The sequence below is a fragment of the Ovis aries genome, chromosome 22 (genome assembly GCF_016772045.2).
Source record: "Ovis aries strain OAR_USU_Benz2616 breed Rambouillet chromosome 22, ARS-UI_Ramb_v3.0, whole genome shotgun sequence".
Taxonomy (NCBI): Eukaryota; Metazoa; Chordata; class Mammalia; order Artiodactyla; family Bovidae; genus Ovis; species Ovis aries.
The window spans coordinates 46,284,080-46,307,262 of record NC_056075.1 but is presented as its reverse complement, the minus strand read 5'-3'; the positions used below and the strand labels follow the sequence as shown (position 1 = coordinate 46,307,262).

Genomic DNA, 23,183 nt, shown 5'->3' with positions numbered 1-23,183 from the left:
AAAGTTTTAAACTGAAAAATAGTAATATTTTTAGGTACACAGTACCTGATATATTACTACATACTTATATACTATAATACTGATGAAACATTTTTAATTTAATAAAATGATACAAATGAATTTACTTAAAAAACAGAAACAGATTCAAGCTTTTGAGAATGAGCTTATGGTTGCTGAGGAGAGGATGGGGGGAAGGGAGAGTATGGGATAAATAGGTACACACTGCTGTATTTAAAATGGATAACCAACAAGTACCTACTGTATGCCGCACAGGGAACTCTACTCAATGTCACGGGGCAGCCAGGATGGGAGGGGGGTTTGGGGGAGAACGGACACGTTAATCTGTACACCTGAGTCCCTTTGCTGTTTACCTGAAATCATCACAATATTGTTTGTTAATTGGCTACACTCCAGTACAAAATAAAAAGTTTAAAAAATTGAAATTAAAAAAATGATATAAGAAATAAGGGCACAGGCACCTAAGAACTTAATCTAATAACGAGTATCACATTTAGCTCTAAGTTTTCAGAAGACAAGGCGAACAGGAGAGTAGATGGGTGCCTAATTTTTGCTATCTGTTATTTTTTGTTATCTGTTAACCCAGGAACCCCTTATTGCCAAATTCAGACTTAAATTGAAGAAAGTAGGGAAAACCGCTAGACCATTTAGGTACGACCTAAATCAAATCCCTTATCATTATACAGCGGAAGTGAGAAATAGATTTAAGGGCCTAGATCTGATAGATAGAGTGTCTGATGAACTATGGAATGAGGTTCGTAACATTGTACAGGAGACAGGAATCAAGGCCATCCCCATGGAAAAGAAATGCAAAAAAGCAAAATGGCTGTCTGGGGAGGCCTTACAAATAGCTGTGAAAAGAAGAGAAGTGAAAAGCAAAGGAGCACAGGAAAGATATAAGCATCTGAATGCAGAGTTCCAGAGAATAGCAAGAAGAGATAAGAAAGCCTTCATCAGTGATCAATGCAAAGAAATAGAGGAAAAGAACAGAATGGGAAAGACTAGAGATCTCTTCAAGAAAATTAGAGATACCAAGGGAACATTTCATGCAAAGATGGGCTCGATAAAGGACAGAAATGGTATGGACCTAACAGAAGCAGAAGATATTAAGAAGAGGTGGCAAGAATACACAGAAGAACTGTACAAAAAAGATCTTCACGACCTGGATAATCACGATGGTGTGATCACTCATCTAGAGCCAGACATCCTAGAAAGTGAAGTCAAGTGGGCCTTAGAAAGCATCGCTACTAACAAAGCTAGTGGAGGTGATGGAATTCCAGTTGAGCTATTTCAAATCCTAAAAGATGATGCTGTGAAAGTGCTGTACTCAATACGCCAGCAAATTTGGAAAACTCAGCAGTGGCCACAGGACTGGAAAAGGTCAGTTTTCATTCCAAATCCAAAGAAAGGCAATGCCAAAGAATGCTCAAACTACTGCACAACTGCACTCATCTCACATGCTAGTAAAGTAGTGCTCAAAATTCTCCAAGCCAGGCTTCAGCAATATGTGAACCGTGAACTTCCTGATGCTCAAGCTGGTTTTAGAAAAGGCAGAGGAACCAGAGATCAAATAGCCAACATCTACTGGATCATCAAAAAAGCAAGAGAGTTCCAGAAAAACACCTATTTCTGCTTTATTGACTATGCCAAAGCCTTTGACTATGTGGATCACAATCAACTGTGGAAAATTCTGAAAGAGATGGGAATACCAGACCACCTGACCTGCCTCTTGAGAAATCTGTATCAAGTCAGGAAGCAACAGTTAGAACTGGACATGGAACAACAGACTGGTTCCAAATAGGAAAAGGAGTACGTCAAGGCTGTATATTGTCACCCTGCTTATTTAACTTATATGCAGAGTACATCATGAGAAACGCTGGGCTGGAAGAAAGACAATCTAGAATCAAGATTGCCGGGAGAAATATCAATAACCTCAGATATGCAGATGACACCACCCTTATGGCAGAAAGTGAAGAGGAACTAAAGAGCCTCTTGATGAAAGTGAAAGAGGAGAGTGAAAAAGTTGGCTTAAAGCTCAACATTCAGAAAACGAAGATCATGGCATCCAGTCCCATCACTTCATGGCAAATAAATGGGGAAACAGTGGAAACAGTGGCAAATTTTATTTTTTTGCTCTCCAAAATCACTGCAGATGGTAACTGCAGCCATGAAATTAAAAGACGCTTACTCTTTGGAAGAAAAGTTATGACCAACCTACACAGCATATTCAAAAGCAGAGACATTACTTTGCAGACTAAGGTCCGTCTAGTCAAGGCTATCGTTTTCCAGTGGTCATGTATGGATGTGAGAGTTGGACTGAAAAGAAGGCTGAGCGCCGAAGAATTGATGCTTTTGAACTGTGGTGTTGGAGAAGACTCTTGAGAGTCCCTTGGACTGCAAGGAGATCCAACCAGTCCATTCGGAAGGAGATCAGCCCTGGGATTTCTTTGGAAGGAATGATGCTAAAGCTGAAACTCCAGTACTTTGGCCACCTCATGCGAAGAGTTGACTCATTGGAAAAAGACTCTGATGCTGGGAGGGATTGAGGGCAGGAGGAGAAGGGGACGACAGAGGATGACATGGCTGGATGGCATCACTGACTCGATGGATTTGAGTCTGAGTGAACTTTGGGAGTTGGTGATGGACAGGGAGGCCTGGTGTGCTGCAATTCATGGGGTCGCAAAGAGTTGGACAGGACTGAGCGACTGAACGGAACTGAACCCAGGTTTGAGTAGGACCACCCTCTGGGTGTACCTAAAGTAGTTCAGGTTCTTTCTCCATGAACAGTCCTACCCAGGAAACTAAAAACCTGTTTGCACCTAGATGCTTTGATTTGCAAACTTTAGTAAATGAAACTAAATAGTAACAACATGAAACTAAATAATGACATGATTAGCAGAAATATACCTGAAATTCAGCGGAAATGAGAGTCCCAAATAATAGATGCATAGTAAGAAATCACGACAGGCAAAAATCAGTTGATCAGTTAAATCACACACACATGCCCACGCATACACACGCAATCCAGAAGCACTGGAGGAGGAGGGCCTGGATGGGAGGATCAGCTCACCACAGCCAAGGGCTGTTGAGGGGCTGGGATCTTTTGCCTGCGAAGGGCCACTTCAGGCAGCACAAAGCCGGCAGGGAATATATCAGGGGAAAATCGAGTTCTACGCGCAAGCTGGGCTCAGTGATGCAGACACACGGTGCCTCCCGGGCTGATTCTCATCACATTAGGATGGCCTGAGACGATCTTGGCAGCCAGGTCGACTGAGACGCGGCCGCCTCCCTGCTCAGAGAGTCCCTAACTTGTCACTCTGATTCAAGACTTTCTCTCTGAAACAGCTCCATCTCCTTCCTCGCTAAATTGAGCAAATACCCCAAAGGCATCATTTTCAATCCTCGCGTTCCAGTAGCACGTATTGTAAATTCCATTTCCACACCTTAAATGGGAAACCGATTAAGTTCTAGGATTAGAAATATAAGATATGGGCTCAGACCAGCAATTTATTTTAACATGATTTCCCAACAAAGGTTGTGTCTACCCCTTTTCTCACCTGCAGCTCAAAGTTGGCTTGATCCAGAAATTTTTTGTTCAGCATATCTGCATACTGATTAATTGCTCGCAGGAAGACTCTGAAAGATCAAGAGAAAATTACATAATTACACACTTCTGCTCTGGCACCTTTGGAGGTTTGGCATTTCAATTAGCTACAATCTGAGACTGTCTGGCAAGGGAACTCTCTAAGTCCTGTGAAAAGCTGCGAAGTTTTGCCACTGCAAAGCCCAGAGAATTATATGCAGATGTTCTTCAAATTAATCAAGGAAACTAGCACACGCAGAAGAAAAGAAACAGACCAAAATAACAGAGTCTGAAAGTAACATATGAAAAATATCACTAAAAAAAAAAACCTATTTTTTTTTTTAAAGAAGAGGTGCAAATTAAATCTTATTCTCGAGTCACAATATATTATTGTTGTATTATAAAATTGGTCTTTGCTTAGCTGGCTTTTTAAAGTTAAGCATTCAAAAGTGCTGTTACACACGATCTGGCTTGGATTGACTTGGTATGTAGACTGGAAGAAAATGCAGAACAATCTGAAAAAGGTGAGAATCATGTTTCATTTGGCAGAAAAAAATGAGGACTGAAGCCTGGAACATAGCATCTCACATTGCTCTGAGAGACTGCTCAGAAGATGTAAAGGAGGAGCTGGGATACACAGGAGTTTTGCAATGAAGATCAAGTAGTCAGAACTTCAGAAGATTACTGTTACTTAAAGGAAACTTGATTATCCCAACTTAAGGAATTTATCGGTTTTTCTATAGATAGGAAGATGTGAGTCTGGGATCAAGGAAACCATTGCTTTGATCTACACCTCAGCTCTCTGGGGCCAGAGTCCCGTGCTTTCTCATCCTGGGTGCCCTCAGGGCTTACCGCCTTGGACAGCTGTAAGGTGATGACTCGACGGGTGTAACATTTCCTTAATTTACTGATGCGGCAGCAACATGTCTTTTCTATCAACAGGTGAAAAATCACGGAAGCTCAGAAGTATGGCTGACCTCAGTATCATGTGTCTGCCAAATGCTAGCTTTAGTCACTGTTTACTAATTTAAATAAATTTTTAAAAAAAGCTGTAGTAGATATGAGAGTCATTTGACAAGAGTTTCAGCAGGAATTTGAATACATCCATTCACCAATGCGGTACCACTGTGAGCACGCAGAACAAAATATCACATCCTTCCATACCCTGACTTTTACTTTTCCGTGATGAAATATGCAACTCAAGGATGTAAGTGACTCAGTGCTCAGCCTTTCACAAGCTTGTTCAGTAGATTTGTCTCATTGTTCTGAAGAGTGTTTACAACAAAGCTTCGTCCACATCCTTCTTTTTAAATGACCCTTCTCCCTCTGCACAAAGGTAGGATGCAAGAGCAGCGAGCATCAGGTCACAGATAATAAACTTCATTATCCTCCCTCTATTTAGACAGCAGGAAGCAGCCACAGAGTGTAAGGGAAATCCAGGTTCCTTACTAGGAACTGACGCTGATAATAGGATCTCCTGAGCTATGCATGCCTGGAAAAGGTCCCCAGCCTGGACAGTCCCAGAGCCACTAAAGGCCAGTTAGCTCGGCAGGACAGGGAGAGGACAGGGCCACCTGGGGCTTTAAGGAGGTCCCCATCACCACCTGCCACCACCACCTCCTGCCCAACACTCGCTGTCATGCAGATTTCTCTGGCACAAGCTCCAAGAAAGAGGATGTGCAGACGTCATTTCGTTGAGAGACCCATCAGGGGATCCACGACCAAACAAGTGTGGCAAGCGGCCTGTGCTGGTGCTTGCTGTCTTCGTGGCTGAAGAAAAACGTAGCCAGAGTTACTAGGATCCTTCCCTGAGGATGTTAGGACAAAATCAAGAAAGTCGGATCTGGTATTGTAAGTGACTACTCACAGAGGGGCATGGAGATGCTGGCTTGTCTGGGACCAGGAGCATGGCCACAGGGTGGCCGGACTCTGCCATTACAGAATGCCCAGGGAAACTGGAAAAACAGCTCTCCTTGATGAATGCTGTAATTTATTGAGTGGGGGTGGCCGTGGGGGGAGCTGAATACAGGGTATTGAAGGATCCTGATAAATTAATCGAGGAGCAGGACAAAACCACTATATTCAAGATAGAAAAAAAAAGTGAAACTGTTAATTGCTCAGTCATGTCCAACTCTTTGCAACCACACAGACTACAGCCTGCTAGGCTCCTCTGTCTATGGAATCCTCCAGGCAAGAATACCGGAGTGGGTTACCATTCCCTTCTCCAGGGGATCCTCCCCACCCAGGGATGGAACCCCGGTCTCCCGCTTTGCAGGCAGACTTTGCCATCTGAGCCACGAAGGAAGCGTGTATAGACAGGTCGCCTAGCAACCCTAACCAGCCCCCAGTCTTGGGCCTCAGCCCACATCATGTTCAGCCCTCAGAAGTACAACGCTCCCTGGCCCAGGTGACCCCTGGCAACTGTGCTCAGATAGCATCTGTGGGTGTGCCCTGCACTGACCCCAGCAACCTGAAGACTGCCTCCAGTGCCAGTGGGGTAAAATGACTTCCTGTCACGGGGGGGGGGTGTCACACAATGCAAAAACACTAGGCTTATGGCCTTGAACGTTTTGTTTTTCTGCTCAACTTTTCCTTCGGCTTCAGAACTTGGCTGTTCACTGGAGTACCCCAGGGCCTTTACGAGGCTTCAGAAAGCCCCTCTCTCCAGCCCTCCATGACAATAACAAGTTCACTTAGACGTGCATTATTATTACAGGGCTAATTATTGTGCCTCAAGATAGCACCCAAAGAGTTGCAATATGCTACTTCTAATTAAGCCCTGGAACAATTTCAGCTAGTTAAATAAAGATATTGCTCAAAATGACTGGGGGAAAAAAAAAAAAGATGCCACGCTGAAATAATATGAAAGCTGAACAAAAACTTTTTAATGAACTGACAGCTGAGAAAGAGCGGTGCTGAGAGAGATTCTATAATTTAGACTCTGCATAAATTTTTTAAAAAGCCAGGACAAAGAAACAAATAACATGGCATATCAGGGCAAAACTGAAGGGATGATCAAACAAGAGCATCATCAATGCTGTCGACAAAGGCGAGCCACTCAGGCTACAGGTATCAAAGGCCACATCACCTTTACAGAACCATCATTATATCCTACGTTTCACACTTGATGGAATTAAAATCTTAGCGATGCCCCAAGTCCACTTGAAGATAAGTCAACTAACCAGGCAAAAAGAAACATACACAGAGGCTTTTAGGTAAGAATATTTTCTATCTGTTGTAATTCATGAGTTATTTCTGATACATATCAAGCTAAGGGAGACAAATACGAAAATCACATTAGAAGCTTCTGCAGAACAATCTGCTTTCAGTCAGTGATTATGAAAGATATCTCAGCTAAGCCAGGCGATCACACAGCAGGAGCAGGGTGCCTACTAGTCTGGAGTGAGGGGCTTCAGCCTGGCTCAAGGGAACTGACAAGCAAGTCCTGTCTGTCAGGAGGGGGGTCATGAGGTGGGGAAGGGGTTGTAAGTGGGCTCCGCTCTGCATCCCTGGTGACCCTGTCCACACTGGGCACCGCAGGCATTGCACTCAAGGACAGAAAAGCCCTCCAGCCTGTTCCCGAATGGACCTGTTTATTCACCCCTGGCTGCAATGCCTAATTGACATCTGGCACGTCACAGATGTTCACTAGGTATTAGCCACAGGAAAAGAAGGAAATGATGGATATAGGTGGGTGGACAGACGGATGGGTGGACGGATGGGTGGATGATGCATGGATAAGCTGGCTGACCCACGTCAGAGTGAAACTGTTTACTTCAGACTGGAACGTAAATATAGCCAAAACCCACGGGCTTCCAACTGAGGTCACAGATGTGGTTTCAGGACCTAATGAAGCTCAGGTTCCTGATGTCTCATCACAGAAAGAATTCAGTGAGAGAAAAAGTGATAGGTAAGAAGTAGATTTGTTCAGAGAGAAACACACTCCAGAGACAAGAGTGTGGGCCACCGCAGAGGGTGAGTGCGGTGGCCTTGAAAGTGGCGGGCTTAGTTTTTATGGGCTGGGTAATTTCATAGGCAATTAAGTGGGAGGATTATGCCAACTATTTTGGGGGAGGGGTGAAAATTTTCAGGAACTGGGCCACCACCTAATTTTTGGACTTTTGACAGTGCCTTGGAAGTGTCAAGGCACCCCTAGGTGTGTTGCTCAGCTTGCTGATTGAGGAACCAGGTCCAGCTGAAGTTTAACTTGTCTGTCATCTTGGACCCATTTGATTCTAATTAATTTATATTATGCCCTTGGGCTATGTCATTCTTTTAAAAATTGTGCCCTGCCCCCTTCCTTCCTATTTCAAGAAGGCTCAGGGAGACCAAAATATCTGGTAGCTCCTGACTCTCCCTGTATTCTGAGGTTTTCCTCTGCGGGTTCAGCTCTTAGAGGTTCTTCAAAACCAAATTTTGCAGTAGGCATTGACATTTAATGGCTGGGCATTGTTCCCTCACGCTTCCCTCCACTTCCGGAGTAAGTTCCTGGGCAGAGGGAATCTTGCCTTGTAAAAGGCAAACATCAGGATGCCCCAAAGCATCTGAGAGGACCACTGGCTTCTGTGTGTATTCAGAAATGTTCTGGTCTAAGGATGCATTCATTTATGACTGCACTGAGAGACGTCTCAGAGTCAGCGATACGTCCAGGAATTCCTTGCAGGTAAACACACACGCATACACAGCCTGCTCTCCTGGGGAGAGAGAAGCCACCTTGTGGCAACCTGTTGCTGTTGTTTATTCACTCCGTCGTGTCCAGCTCTTTGCGACCCTGTGGACCATAGCCCACCAGGCTCCTCTGTCCATGGGATTTCTAGGCAAAAAGGAAGAAAGGATGGCTATTTCCTTTGCCCGGGGATCTTCCCGACCCAGGGATGAAAACTGCGTCTCCTGGATTGGCAGGTGGATTCTTCACCACTGAGCCACAGGGAAGCCCAGGAAGGGAACACCAGCCCTGAATCACAACAAGCACAACGTGGGGTCGTCTGGGTTGGTTTTGATGCGCCCCATCCATCATTACTATACGTGAGCAGCAGGACCCAGGGAACGGAGCTCATGTCTGCTCTTTATAATGTTCCCAGCTTTCAGGAACAGGAGAGTCAGACACTTGCAGGAGACAGAGAACTTGGCGAGAGGAGGGCAGGGCACAGGGCAGACGCGTGTTGCTGCTCCCCTGCCAGAAAAGAGAGACGGGGTGGGGGAATGTGAGCCAAGCAAGTCCTGTCTCATGCCAAGCCACGAGCGCAAAGTCATTTCTAAAAAATGAAGTTAATGGCGTGAGAACTAAATGCTTTCATGGATATTATCCCACAGGATCAAAATGATTAAGAAAAAGGGCAAGCCCATCTTTCACAGAGCTCTTTTCAATCATTTTGAACCTACGAAAGGTTTTATTTAAAATCTAAAAAATTTAAAGGTAAAAAACCAAACACAAGAAATAAATAATGTAGGGAGAGCCAGGGGCAAATCTTATAAAGATTCAGAAGCCCTAAGTTCTGGGTGTACAGTCTCTAGATATTCAAATTATTCAAAGCAATGACTGCAAATTGTCTTGTTAATGGCCCCAAGGAAAGAACTTTATCTCACTCTGCTTGGTAAGTGATTCCTGTCCCCAGAAAGTCAGAGTCACAACCTTCACCAGCCTCCCCACAACATCACTCCTTTTAAACAATCTAGAAACCCTGAGAGACCAAGAACGTTCATTCCCAAAGCTCATACAATTAAAAATGAACAAGGAAACAAAAAGGCCCAGGAAGTTTTCCTTGACTTCCTTCCCTCCACCTGGATATTTAACTACAGTGAGCATTCATTTGCTGGAAAGAAAATGCTGTGCTATAATTCCTAGTGGTGTCAAATGTCATCCACACACACACACACACACATATTCAATTACAGTTTTAATCTGATTCTGTTAACTATCATATACCTATCTCTCCACCCATGCATCCATCCACCTGTATATCCATCTATCTACCCACCTCTCTCTCTCTCTTACATCCATGTAAACATTTGGTTACCAGGCCTTCAAAAGTTGCTCAGGTTTTTAAGATTCTCCTATTTTCAACCAACACATAAAAGTACTGAACTATGAGCCTTTAAGTTTCCTAGAACTTTGAATCTAAGTGCTTAGGTTGGTTTGTTTGTTGTTTTTCTAACTTTGAGATTAAAGGTAAGGATGATGTATGCCACATGATTCAAAGTCATTTGAGCACTGTGACCTCCCCTGACACTTTACAAAACATTAAGTAGCATCTGCTAGAAAGAGGAGGCAAGCCCTGTGACTTGACTTTGGCATGTGTTGGGGAGAAGGCTGGGCGAGGTGGGGAGAGGCTCTGAGAAGGAGGCAGCTGCTGAGGTTCAAGCGTTCCAACCACAGGCGTTTCCCAGAGGATGCCCCAGTGGCCCTGCCTCTCCCCCACGTCCCCTCTGCATCCCAACACAAAAGAGTCCTGATCCCTCCTGAGCTCCATGGGAGACCATCCCCCAAAACTACCTATTGGAAAGCAGTGTGTCCGGAGCCATCACAGTCGCAGTCCTAAACAACTGTGTATTAATTGAGAAGAAGGGAACTCAGAAAGCAGAACATAATCAGACACCAATTTAACTCCTGGAAACTCCTGGCACAGTTACAGCCCCTAAAATGACTTTATTATGACAGGGCTGCAGGCATTTCTGTGTTTCTGTTACCCAGGGTTTGCTGTCAATAAAACAGGAAGAAGAGGGACCTCATTACTGCAGAAGGGGACGCATCTATGGCGAGACGCCCCAAGAATCCTGGGCACAAGGCGAAGCCCACGTCTCAACGGCTGAAGCTGTGGGGCTTCTCTTGTTCCTCCTCTGAACTGACTGTAAGTTATATAATGAGATTGTACAGTTCAATCCGAGGGCACTTAAATACCTCTGGCACCCACCCAACAGTCACTCTAGGGGGGAAAAAACTGCATCTTTTAACAAAATGTTTCGCCCGAAGTGGTTGGGAAAAAAGGCAGCAAATGCAAAGTGACAGCGTCTCTCCCTGCAGAACACCGAGGCAAGGAGTCGCAGCTGGAAAACTGCCTGAGCGCGGCTTCCGCGTCGCTCAGGAACGCTGGGAAGGAGAGGTCACTTAGGGGGAAGCGAGGGAAGGGATGCAGACTGTGGCTTCAGTCCCGCATGACGGGTGCCTGCCCCCAGCCAACAAGTCTCTTGGCACCTCCCACAAACATCTGGGTGCCAGGTCAGTGGCGAAACAGCATCAGTTGCTGCCTCTGGTGGGATCTTGGGCAGAGAACGAAGACCACGTGAGCACAGAGAACTGAGTTCCAGGAAAGACCCTGGAGCGTCCTGATGGGTAGCGATGCGCAGGAAGTAGAAGGCTTGGGTGAGGGGCGCCTGCAGTCTTTGTGGCTTGGGAAACAGTGTGGAGACTGGTGTCAGGAGAACTTTCTGGGAAGGAGGCTGGAAGTGTCGGTGGGGGCTGTGAGAGGTTGTAGACGCCAGGGTACAGAGTTTGCACCTTGGGCAGCGGGTGATGGGGCTCCTGAAGACTTTACAGTGGGGACCGGGCCAGAAAAGCCGAAGGGTTAACCACCCTTGAATGCCAGAGATTTGCTTCGTTTCTTTTCCTAATCAATAAGCCCACAGTATCCATTAGACTCTTAACTGCAACTCGCTCTGCACCTTTCTGCTTGGCCAGCCCTGGGAGACGCGGGCTCCGTCTACGAGGCCCGGCATCATAGAATCCCCAGGGAGCACCCCCTAACGTCTCATCCCTGCTGAGGGAGAGGGGGTGTCCTGGAGCAGAAATCAGTGGGTCCGGGTCAGCTTGTCTGACACGCTCAATGCACTGGTGCTCCCGATATGTGTTCTCTAAGTCCCCACCAAAACAGTGCCTGTTGCCCATAAACCACTGCGGGCTGAGGGCTAGACGTCCTGAAAGTGGCCACACCCACCACAGCCCTCCGCTTCCTCTCCCACTGGACCACCCCACTCACTTTCTGCTGCTTGAGCATCTTCTCAACACCTTGCATGCTCCACACAGTGTTGCTACTTCACAGACATCATGGTGTTTGATGCCACAAGTCTTGTGAGGTACGAATTACCTGACATTTTATAAACCAGGAAATAAAAGCTCAGAGATGCAGAAAGCATGCTCCCAGTGGGCTTAGAACAAGGTCACAATCGGTCACAATCATGTACTGCCTTCCTTAGGAAGGTTAACCACCGTGGTCAGCATGATACGAGTACAACCCTGCAACTACCTGTGTTCCTTTTACACTGCATGGAGGGAAATTTCCAGCAGATACAAAAGTAGACAGCCAAGGACTTCTCTGATGGTCCAGTGGCTAAGAATCCAAACTCCTAATGCAGGTGGCCCGGGTTTGATCCCCGGTCAGAGAACTAGATCCCACGTGCTGAAATGAAGAGTTTTGCAGGCCATGACTGAATATCCCACGTGCTGAAACTAAAAAGATACCTACTGCACGCTGCAGTGAAGATCAAAGATCCTGTGTGGTAATTCGTACCTCCCAAGACTTGTGGCATCAAACACCATGATGTCTGTGAAGTAGCAACATTATGTGGAACATGCAAGGTGTTGAGAAGATGCCCAAGCAGCAGAAAGTGAGGAGGGTGGTCCAGTGGGGGAGGAAGCGGAGGGCTGTGGTGGGTGTGTCCACTTTCAGGACATCCGGCCCCTGTGAAAGTTGCTCAGTCATGTCCAACTCTTTGCGACCCCATGGACTATACAGTCCATGGAATTCTCCAGGCCAGAATACTGGAGTGGGTAGCCTTTCTCTTCTCCAACTAGGACAAATACATAAACAAATAAATATCTTTTAAAAAGTAGACAGCAAAAGAGACCCATGTACTCTTCACTCAGCTTCATCGACTATTACCGTCTGCGCATGGTTGACTCATTTCTCCCCAACTTCGTACCCCCTCCCACATTATTATTATTGTTGTTGTTATTTTTAGACAGACTATTTCTAAGAGCAGCTTTAGGCTCACAGCAAAACTGAATGAAATCTACAGAGTTCCCCACTCCACTGGGTCCCCCATGACCGACATCCCGCACCAGGGCGGTGCCCACGTTATAAACTGTTGGACTCACAGTAATTCATCATCGTCACCCAAAGTGCAGAGTCTCGTTAGGGCTCACTCTTGGGGTTGTACGTTGTACGGCTTTGGACAAACATGCAGTGACACCCGGCCCCACGACAGAATCATACGGAACAGAGTCACTGCCCTAAAGACCCTCCGTGCTTGGCCAGCTCACCTCTCTCTCCCGTTGAGCCCCTGGGAGGCACTGATCTTTACTGCTTCATCCTGGCTTTTCCAGGATGGCATACTGTTGACTCCTAGAGGATGTAGCCTTTTCATATCGGCCCCTATTATTTCAAGAATGTTTTCTAAGTTAATTTTCCCCAGGTTTAAAAGCCTTAACATTTAAGGCAGTTTACGGCAAGGGCTTGAAACACATTCTCTTGTCAAATTCTTTTTCTAACTTGTCTGAGCAATATAAGTGCCTGCCTGAGAGAGTTCAGGGGTCAGCATGGCCTCAGAGCTCACCCTGCTCCAAAGTGCCCATTAACACTCAGGAAGCACCCCCTTCCTGATGGTCTGGATGCTTGGGGTGGGTTGCTCCCTGGAAGACGGGGTATTAACACAGATCTCATGGGCTTTTCAGAGGAGGCAATGGCACCCCACTCCAGTACTCTTGCCTGGAAAATCCCATGGATGAAGGAGCCTAGTGGGCTGCAGTCCATGGGGTAACTAAGAGTCAGACATGACTGAGCAACTTCTCTTTTACTTTCCACTTTCATGCATTGGAGAAGGAAGTGGCAACCCACTCCAGTGTTCTTGCCTGGAGAATCCCAGGGACGGGGGAGCCTGGTGGGCTGCCGTCTATGGGGTCGCACAGAGTCGGACACCACTGAAGCGACTTAGCAGCAGCAGCACAGGCTTTTTTTTTATAAATAAATTTATTTATTTTCTACATTTAGAAACTGTTAACCGCTGATATTTATTTATTTGGGCTTCCCCGATGACTCCCTTCAAAATTCTCCAGGCCAGGCTTCAGCAATACATGAACCAGTGAACTCCCTGATGTTCAAGCTGGTTTTAGAAAAGGCAGAGGAACCAGAGATCAAATTGCCAACATCTGCTGGATCATCGAAAAGGCAAGAGAGTTCCAGAAAAGCATCTATTTCTGCTTTATTGACTGTGCCAAAGCCTTTGACTATGTGGATCACAATAAACTGTGGAAAATTCTGAAAGAGATGGGAATACCAGACCACCTGACCTGCCTCTTGAGAAACCTGTATGCAGGTCAGGAAGCAACAGTTAGAACTGGACATGGAACAACAGACTGGTTCCAGATAGGAAAAGGAGTACGTCAAGGCTGTATATTGTTACCCAGCTTATTTAACTTATATGCAGAGTATATCATGAGAAACGCTGGGCTGGAAGAAACACAAGCTGGAATCTAGCTTGCCGGGAGAAATATCAATAACCTCAGATAGGCAGATGACACCACCCTTATGGCAGAAAGCAAAGAGGAACTAAAAAGCCTCTTGATCAAAGTGAAAGAGGAGAGTGAAAAAGTTGGCTTAAAGCTCAACATTCAGAAAACGAAGATCATGGCATCCAGTCCCATCACTTCATGGGAAATAGACGGGGAAATAATGGAAACAGCATCAGACTTTATTTTTCTGGGCTCCAAAATCACTGCAGATGATGGGTGCAGCCATGAAATTAAAAGACGCCTGGAAAGAAACAGTTATGACCAACCTGGATAGCATGTTGAAAAGCAAAGACATTATTTTGCCAACAAAGGTGCCAACAAAGGTCCATCTAGTCAAGACTATGGTTTTTCCTGTGGTTAGTCATGTATGGATGTGAGAGTTGGACTGTGAAGAAGGCTGAGTGCCGAAGAATTGATGCTTTTGAACTGTGGTGTTGGAGAAGACTCTTGAGAGTCCCTTGGACTGCAAAGAGATCCAACCAGTCCATTCTGAAGGGGATCAGCCCTGGGATTTCTTTGGAAGGAATGACGCTAAAGCTGAAACTCCAGTACTTTGGCCACCTCATGTGAAGAGTTGACTCATTGGAAAAGACTTTGATGCTGGGTGGGATTGGGGGTAGGAGGAGAAGGGGACGACAGAGGATGAGATGACTGGATGGCATCACTGACTCGATGGACATTGAGTCTGAGTGAACTCCGGGAGTTGGTGATGGACAGGGAGTCCTGGTGTGCTGCGATTCATGGGGTCGCAAAGAGTCGGACACGACTGAGCAACCGAACTGAACTGAACTGATCTGAACTGATGACTCTGTGGTAAAGAATCGACCTGCTAATGCAGGTAATGTGGGTTCAATCCCTGAGTCGGGAAGATCCCCTGGAGAAGCAAATGGCAGCCCACTACAGTATTCTTGCCTGCAGAATACCATGAACAGAGTCTGGCGGGCTGCAGTCCATGGGGTCGCAAAGAGTTGGTATGACTTAGTGACTAAACAACAACAATAATTTATTTTTTGTTTATTTATTTTTGGCCACAACACGAGGCTTGTGGGATCTTAGTTCCCCAGTTACGGATTGAACCCTCAACCCCTGCGTCAGAAGGGCAGAGTCTGAACCACTGGACTGCCGGGAAAGTCCATCACAAGGCTCTTCTGAGGGCTCCGGGTCTGTGATGTAGCAGCTGCCTTGTGAGTGGCAACGATTACTGTTCTGACTAATATACATACACACGTCTCTCCATGGACGGAGTAAGTGGGACAGGCAGCCTCCTCCAGCTGCTTCTCACCAAGCTCACCTGGTTTCTCCCCACACTGTCTACAACCAGCTCTCCATCCTTCACAGCACAGTCCCCATCCTTCACAGAACAGTCCCCATACCACAACCCCTGGCTTAATTTTGAAAAGTTTTTTTATTTCTTATTTTAATAAAGCCTTCTGAAAAAAACGTGTGGTGAAGATCACGTAACACAGAATTTACTGCCTTACCCATTTCTAAGTGTATGTATAGCTCAGGGGCACTTAGTGCATTCACACGGTGGGGCAACCATCACGGCCACCCATCCGCAGAACTCTTCACGAAACGGGAACTCTGTCCCCATCAAACAGCCACTCTACTCCCTCCAGCGCCCGCCCGCTGGCAGCCACTCTTCTCCTCTCTGTCTCTACGAATGGGACTGCTCTAAGGACCTCATTCAAGCTGAATCATACAGTGTGTGTCATTCCACGTCGGGCTTACTTCCCTCAGCATCGTGTCCTGAAGGTCCATCCGTGCTGCAGCACGTGTCGGAATGCCCTTCCTATTAAAGGCTGGACGGTATTCACTTGCATGGATAATGACACATTGTATTTATTGGATGATTGCATTCATCCATCGTCCATGAATGGACACGTGGGTGGCTTTCCCCTTTTGGCCACCTGGAATAGTGCTGCTATAAACATGGTTGAACAAATATCTCTTCAAGTCCCTGCGTTCAATTCTTTGGGGTCTACACCCATAAATGGAATTGCTGGGTCACATGCCAATTCTATTTTTACCTTTTTGAGCAACTGCCAAACTGTTTTCCACAGCAGTTGTGCCATCTTACATGCCGGCCAGCAATGCAAGGTTCCAATTTCTACACACCTTTGCCAACACTTGAGGGCTTTTTTTTGTTGTTGTTTGTTTGCTTGCTTGTTTTGGATAGCAGCCATTCTAATGGGTGTGAGGTGGCATAAATAAAGTTTTATCAGAACACAACCATGTCCATTCATCGAGAAACTGCCCATGGCTGTCTTCCCATGACGAACACAGAGTTGCGCAGTGGTGCCTGCAGAGGTACCTGGCCCTTAATGGAAAGTTTTGCCAAGTCCCGAAAAGCTGGGCTTCAGTTCTGACCTGTTCTTCATGCAGGGTTTTGGAGGTTTCTTCACCTATTTCAGGAGGGAGCCAGGGCTCATGTCTGTTTCTTGACATCAGAAAATAAAAGTTGTTGATAAAAAGGTGTTAAAAAGCCCCCTCCAAAGCTTAGAGAAAACAGCTTCCCTCTTTACACCAGGAAGTGGTGTTACCAAGAGTTGGGAGAAAAGTGATTTGGAAACCAAAGTCAGTAGGTTCCCTCCATTTGTACCTCTGGGAAACCAAGCATGTCAGCTAACAAACTCATTTCAGGGTCAAGTTTTCAGAATGTACAGGCTCCCTCTTCCTCTACTCTCCAGCATCGCCTTCATCGTACTGTCCTCTTCATCGCCAATCCTGCCCGCCTCACCTATTAATCTCATACAAACTCACACAATAAGTGGTGAGTGATTTATGGGCATCCTGCATAAAGAGGGAAAATCCCCAACACAGACACATCAGGAAAGAAACATCTCTACAGGCGGAGGGGCCAGGCAAGGGACAGTCACATCCTCACTCTAGAATCCGCCATGGCGAATAAGCAAGGATCTTGGTTGACCCCAGAGAGCCCCGCCATGAGCACCCCAGCAAACATCCGAGAGGCCTCCTGCCTCCCCTCCCAGGATCCTCCCGTTGTTCCTGGGATTACTAGCTCCAGCATCAGGACAGCCCCAGTAGGGAGGCTGGGGCAGAGGAAGCAGGAGGGAAGGGTGACCGCTGACCTGTCCCTTGGGCATGGGTGCCGACTGCCCCGGAAGATCGGCTTTCTAGGGTGTAAGAGTGTGCAACTGTCACAGAAGTATTTTCTGAGTTCCTCGTGTGTGGGAGCGGGGAGTGAGGGGTAGAAATGAGGACTCAAGAGGCTCTCCTTAGTGAGGAAACACTTTGGGAATAAAGAGTGGTGATGGCTGCAAAACACGGTGAATAGAATTAATGAAAACTGTACACGTCTGCATGATTAAAATGGCAAATTAGAACTGGACATGGAATAACAGACTGGTTCCAAATAGGAAAAGGAGTACGTCAAGGCTGTATATTGTCATCCAGCTTATTTAACTTATATGCAGAGTACGTCATGAGAAATGCTGGGCTGGAGGAAGCACAAGCTGGAATCAAGATTGCTGGGAGAAATATTAATAACCTCAGATATGCAGATGACACCATCCTTATGGCAGAAAGTGAAGAAGAATTAAAGAGCCTCTTGATGAAAGTGGAAGAGCAGAGTGAAAAAGCTAGCTTAAAACTCAACATTCAGAAAACTAAGATCATGGCATCCAGTCCCATCACTTCATGGCAAATAGAGGGAGAAACAGTAGAAACAGTGTCAGACTTTATTTTTCTGGGCTCCAAATCACTGAAGATGGTGACTGCAGCCATGAAATTAAAAGACATTTACTCCTTGGAAGGAAAGTTATGACCAACCTAGATAGCATATTAAAAAGCAGAGACATTACTTTGCCGACAAAGGTCCGTCTAGTCAAGACTATGGTTTTTCCTGTAGTCATGTATGGATGTGAGAGTTGGACTATAAAGAAAGCTGAGCACCGAAGAATTGATGCTTTTGAGCCGTGGTGTTGGAGAAAACTCTTGAGAGTCCCTTGGACTGAAGGAGATCCAACCAGTCCATCCCAAAGGAGATCAGTCCTGGGTGTTCATTGGTAGGACTGATGTTGAAGCTGAAACTCCAATACTTTGGCCACCTGATGCAAAGAGCTGACTCATTAGAAAAGACCCTGATGCTGGGAAAGATTGAGGGCAGGTGGAGAAGGGGACGACAGAGGATGAGATGGCTGGATGGCATCACTGACTCAATGGACCTGGGTTTGGGTAAATTCCAGGAGTTGGTGATGGACAGGGAGGCCTGGCGTGCTGCAGTCCATGAGGTCATAAAGAGTCGGACACGACTGAGTGACTGAACTGAACTGAATTGATGCTATATAGATTTTAAAGTGGAAGTCGCTCAGTTGTGTCCGACTCTTTGTGACACCATGGACTATACAGTCCATGGAATTCTCCAGGCCAGAATACTGGAGTGGATAGCCGTTCCCTTCTCCAGGGGATCTTCCCAACCCAGGGATTGAACCCAGGTCTCCCACATTGCAGGTGGATTCTTGAGCCACCAGGGAAGCCCAATACATATTTTACATCAATTTAAAAACAAAACAAAACAAAAAACACTGGGAAAGGAAAGAGAACAGGGTATTTCTAGAAACTCCAGCAGCAGGAATCATGACTTCTCTGTCCATAACCCCAACATCTGTATGACTCAGGATCACGATTTAAAAACAAAACAAACAAACACAAATAAACAAACGAATGAACAGAAACAACTTGGGAATAAAAACTTCTGACCTTTACTCCCCCAAGAACCAGGTGGGGCATTTAGGAAAAGCATGAATATAAACAAATAGAAACAACCACAATGGCCTGGTAATGACCACACCGTCCACCAGAGCCATTTAGGACCTGCGCGAGTCCTTTCTCACTTGACAGGATAACCACTCCAGTCCCCTGAGAGCCCCCTGAAGCTTTGCTCCCTATGGCAGTTGGCAAAGCATCGCATATAAAACACAGTGTAACTGAATCCATGTAGGAAGCCCAGGAAAACAGGAAGCGGTCAGAGGCTGTGAGCCAGCTGCAGGGTTCAGGGCTGAAATTCTTAAGAGAAACTAAGATAGTTAACCCAAAGAGGGTGATTCTTTCCAGCTATTTCATGCTCAGAATGTACTAGCTACGCCTAGAGTTTATTCCGATTCATTTTCAAGACTTGCTAACAGACACTGTCGTCATTTAGCAAACGAATATAATTTGTTTTAGGCTCATTTGCCAAAGGCTAAACACTGGGGCGAGGTTTTCTGTCCATTCAAGGGGCGAGGTGCTTACATGAGTGCCCGGAAGAGCCGCCTGGCAGCTGCTGACACGGCTGCATTTCCACATCCTCGCTGGTGCTCAGCTACTTCTACTCCTGGTTTGTTTAGTCTCCCTCTCACTGGGCTGGTGGGCCTCGTATGTGGGGTACCCCTGGGAGCACTCTGTGCTGAATCACGCCCCATCCCTCAGGCTGCGCAACCTTGGGCAAGTGAACGAACATCTCTGAATTTCTTTTCTTTGAGGTCTGTGGATGGGGGACTTAAACGGCTCAGTGTTTGCAAATGACCTGGGTCTTACTGTGTGCATGCCTGCTCAGGCACATAGTCATGTCCGACTCTTTGCAACCCTATGAACTGTAGCCTGCCAGACTCCTCTGTCCAGGGGATTTTTCCAGGCAAGTATACTGGAATGGTTGCCATCTCCTTCTCCAGGGATCTTTCCAACCCATGGATGGAACCCACGTCTCCTGCACTGGCAGGTGGATTCTTTACCACGGCACCACCTGGGAAGCCCCTGGGTCCTACCACCTACTCAATAACTGGCACGTGTTATCTAGAGGATGATAAAGATACAAAAGATGGGGCTTCCCTGGTGGTCCAGTGATTAAGAATCTGCCTGCCAGTGCAGGAGACACGGGTCCTATCCCTAGTCTGGGAACTGAGCTCACACCGGCTGCGGAATAACTAAGCCCTTGCATCACAACTACTGAGCCCACAAGCCACAGCTACTTGCCCGCCTAGAGACTTCCCTCCACATCCAGAGAGGCCATCGCGACAAGAAGCCCGTGTATGGCGAGTAGAGTGTAGCCCCTGCAACTAGAGAACACCCACGTGCAGCGATGAAGAACAAGCACAGCCAAGATTAGTTAATTAATATAAACAGAAAAGATGATGGCCTCTGCCCTCTTCTCTGCTATTTATGTCCAAGGAGATTCTGAAGGATCTCCTTAGCATGCAGTGAGCAGAGGAGAGTTCAGAAGACCAGTGTTCATGAAAGCTCAGCTGGTGTTGAAGCTCAGAGAAAAGCAGAATATTCTGTAATTTCGCTCTTTGATTTTACTGGGGCTCAGAATCCCCATCACTGACGCTGAATGGAGGGAACTTTCTAGCTTCCCAAGATGGAAAGAGTGGCCTGGTGAGGTTTGCCCTCTGGTTTTGAGGCTAACAGTGCCGCAGGCCAGTGCACCAGCCCAGGGCTGCAGCTCGCCCCTGCTCCCACCCAGGCGGGCATCACATGAAGGTCACGTGCCCTGGGGAGGGCTGCCCTCTTCGAAGAGTATGTGCTGGTGTGGAACAAATCACTGCAGATGCAGCGGCTTCCACAGCCATTATCTCACAGTGCCAGGGGTCAGAACTCCCTGTGGGCTAAGTCGGGTCTTCTGTTTGAGGTCTCAGCAGGCCTTGGTCCAGGAGTTGGCCAAGGTGAGTTCTGATATGGAGGTTCTGGACTTCCAGGCTCATCCGGGCAGAAGCCAGTTCTCCGCAGTTGTAGGTCTGAGGTCTCGCTCTCCTGCTGCCAGTCGGGGCCCCTCTCTGACCCTATGGGCCACCTGCATTCCTTCTCACCGAATCCATCATCAAGTTCTTCTGATGCTTCACACCCTCCCTTCCTTCTGCCATGAGCCAGAGAAAATCCTCTCCTTTTCCCAGGCTCCGGGGATGACATGAGGCCTGCCTGGATAATCTCCCGAACTTAAGATCAATTAATTATTATATTTGCAAAAATCCCCCCTTTCCAGGTGGTGCAACACAATCGCATGATGATTGTGTATCAGTTCAGACGCCCATCCGCACTCCAGCAGGAGCTTCCCAAGGACCCTCACTGACGACCACAGACCTCGACCCCAGACTGATTTTTCTGAATCCCACTTCCACTTTTATTCTTCTGTAAGCCCCAGAGAGAGAGACAGGGGGTGGGGGAGACAGTCATCTTAGAACTCTTTCCTCTGTTGGCCCTCCTGCTGTTCTGAGTATTAGTGACAAGAAGAAAGACTCAGCTTAGAGAAGGGGCGGTTGGAAGCTCGAAAGCACGAAAAACCAACCTGAACCAGGTCTTGCAAGAATGAAGTGGCTCTTTCAGGATTCCTTTCTCTGCAATCCACCGAGTGACACTTTCATTAACAGGCGTGACCTTATTCTAAGCCCAGGATGTTGTCTGATTCCAAGCTCATTTGTTCCCTGGATTCGTGTAGCAACCCAGAACGTAAGAGCTCAAGAACTGAATGATGACTTTCCTCCCCAAACAGTCCATAAAATCACCTAAACAGCTGTTCATATTAACATAATTCCTCTGGCTTATCCTAAAAAGATGAGGCTTTCTTTCTGGCGAGAATAGCATGGCCCTGAGCATCAAGTATGGGACTGGAATTCCCCACACCCGTGTCATAACCCTAAGCAAGGAAATATGAAATCATTCAATATCCAATCTCAGAGGGCAGCAAGCTACAGCTCAGGGGTCAAGTCCATCCCTCTGCCCGTGTATGTAAATAAAGTTCTACTGGCCAAGAGCCAGGCCCGTTCAATTACAAGTTACAAACAAGGAAGACAGAGCTCACAAAGCTGAAAATATGGCTTGTTATGTAAACAAATGATATTCAAGGAGAAAAGATATAATTACCTTCTCTGATCTCTAACAACAGTTTCTACTCCATTCCCTCTGTAAACTAATTAATCCTTCCCTACTTTCTAGTTAAAATCTGTTTACCTTTTACCACCAAGACCATTTGATATGTTTATTCTTTCTATTGTTTATTCTTTCCTGGACAGAACAGTGAGCACCTCCACACCCTCAACTACAGTCATCAAGCAACCTTGAGCATCCTTCTCATCAAAAGTCTTGACATGAGATAGGAAGACTGGGAGTTGAGCCTCAGTTGGTGCCAGGAGGTAGGTGAGCACAGGGGTTAGAGCAGAGACTCCAGGTATAAATGGACTGAGATGAAATCCAGACTGTGCAAACCTTGAGCTGATTCCTTGTCCGTGAAATGGATACAAACGAGTATCAACCTGCTACGTGGTAAAGGTGAAAAGATCCAAAACATGGACAGTGCCTAGAACCCTAGAACAGTGGCTGGACTACAGTAAGCTCACGGTGAGTGTTGGGAGGTCTGAAAATTACTCTCAAGGACTTCAACAGAGAGTGCTGGTTGAAGTGATATATTCAACTGCTACTGTAGACAGTTGGTTACCAGCCTTTAACCAGAAAACCCGTTCCAGACAACGGCATGGGCTAAGCCTCACCTTGATCAAAAGCAGAAATTCTAGCATCGTGTGCATGCTCAGTCACTCAGTCGTGCCCAGCTCTCTGCAGCCCCACGGACTGTAGCCCCCCAGGCTCCTCTGTCCACAGGATTCTCCAGGCAAGAATGCTAGAGCGGGTTGCCATTGCCTCCTCCAGAGGATCTTCCCGACCCAGGGATCAAACCCATGTATCTTGTGTCTCCTGTGTCTCCTGCACTGGCAGGCAGATTATGTTACCACTGAGCCACTTGGGAAACCCCATGAGCATAATAATTATTCATAATAGTTTTCTTTTGTGAAATGTGTGCCTGCTTAATGAATAGGAAACAGAAATGGCCTATCCTGATGGAACTCGAGGCTATGCAAGGTAAGTGGATGAGCTACAATACTGTAAGGACTCTGCCCGCTCCTGTGTGAATACGGTGCCTGGTTCCAAGGTGCCTGGTACTGAGACATGAGACCCAAACCTTGAGCTTCTGCTCTGGTCTCAGGGCACTGGTTTGGAGGACTCTGGTTCCTGATGGTGACTATAAGTTGCTATCAATCTTGCCTCCAGATGATTCTCTCAACCCCTGAAATGACAGACAAGTGGTGCTTC

At 46.6% G+C, this 23,183-nt stretch overlaps 1 protein-coding gene across 2 annotated transcripts in view; it reads right to left on the bottom strand.

The window, feature by feature from the left end:
- Positions 1-23,183, bottom strand: part of DOCK1 (dedicator of cytokinesis 1) — a 569,019-nt gene that overhangs the window by 123,382 nt on the left and 422,454 nt on the right. For both annotated transcript variants that reach the window (XM_015103500.3, XM_042238527.1), the window contains exon 30: positions 3,576-3,654. In XM_015103500.3, coding sequence (XP_014958986.2) covers positions 3,576-3,654 — 79 coding nt within the window. The remainder of the gene's footprint in view (positions 1-3,575; positions 3,655-23,183) is intronic.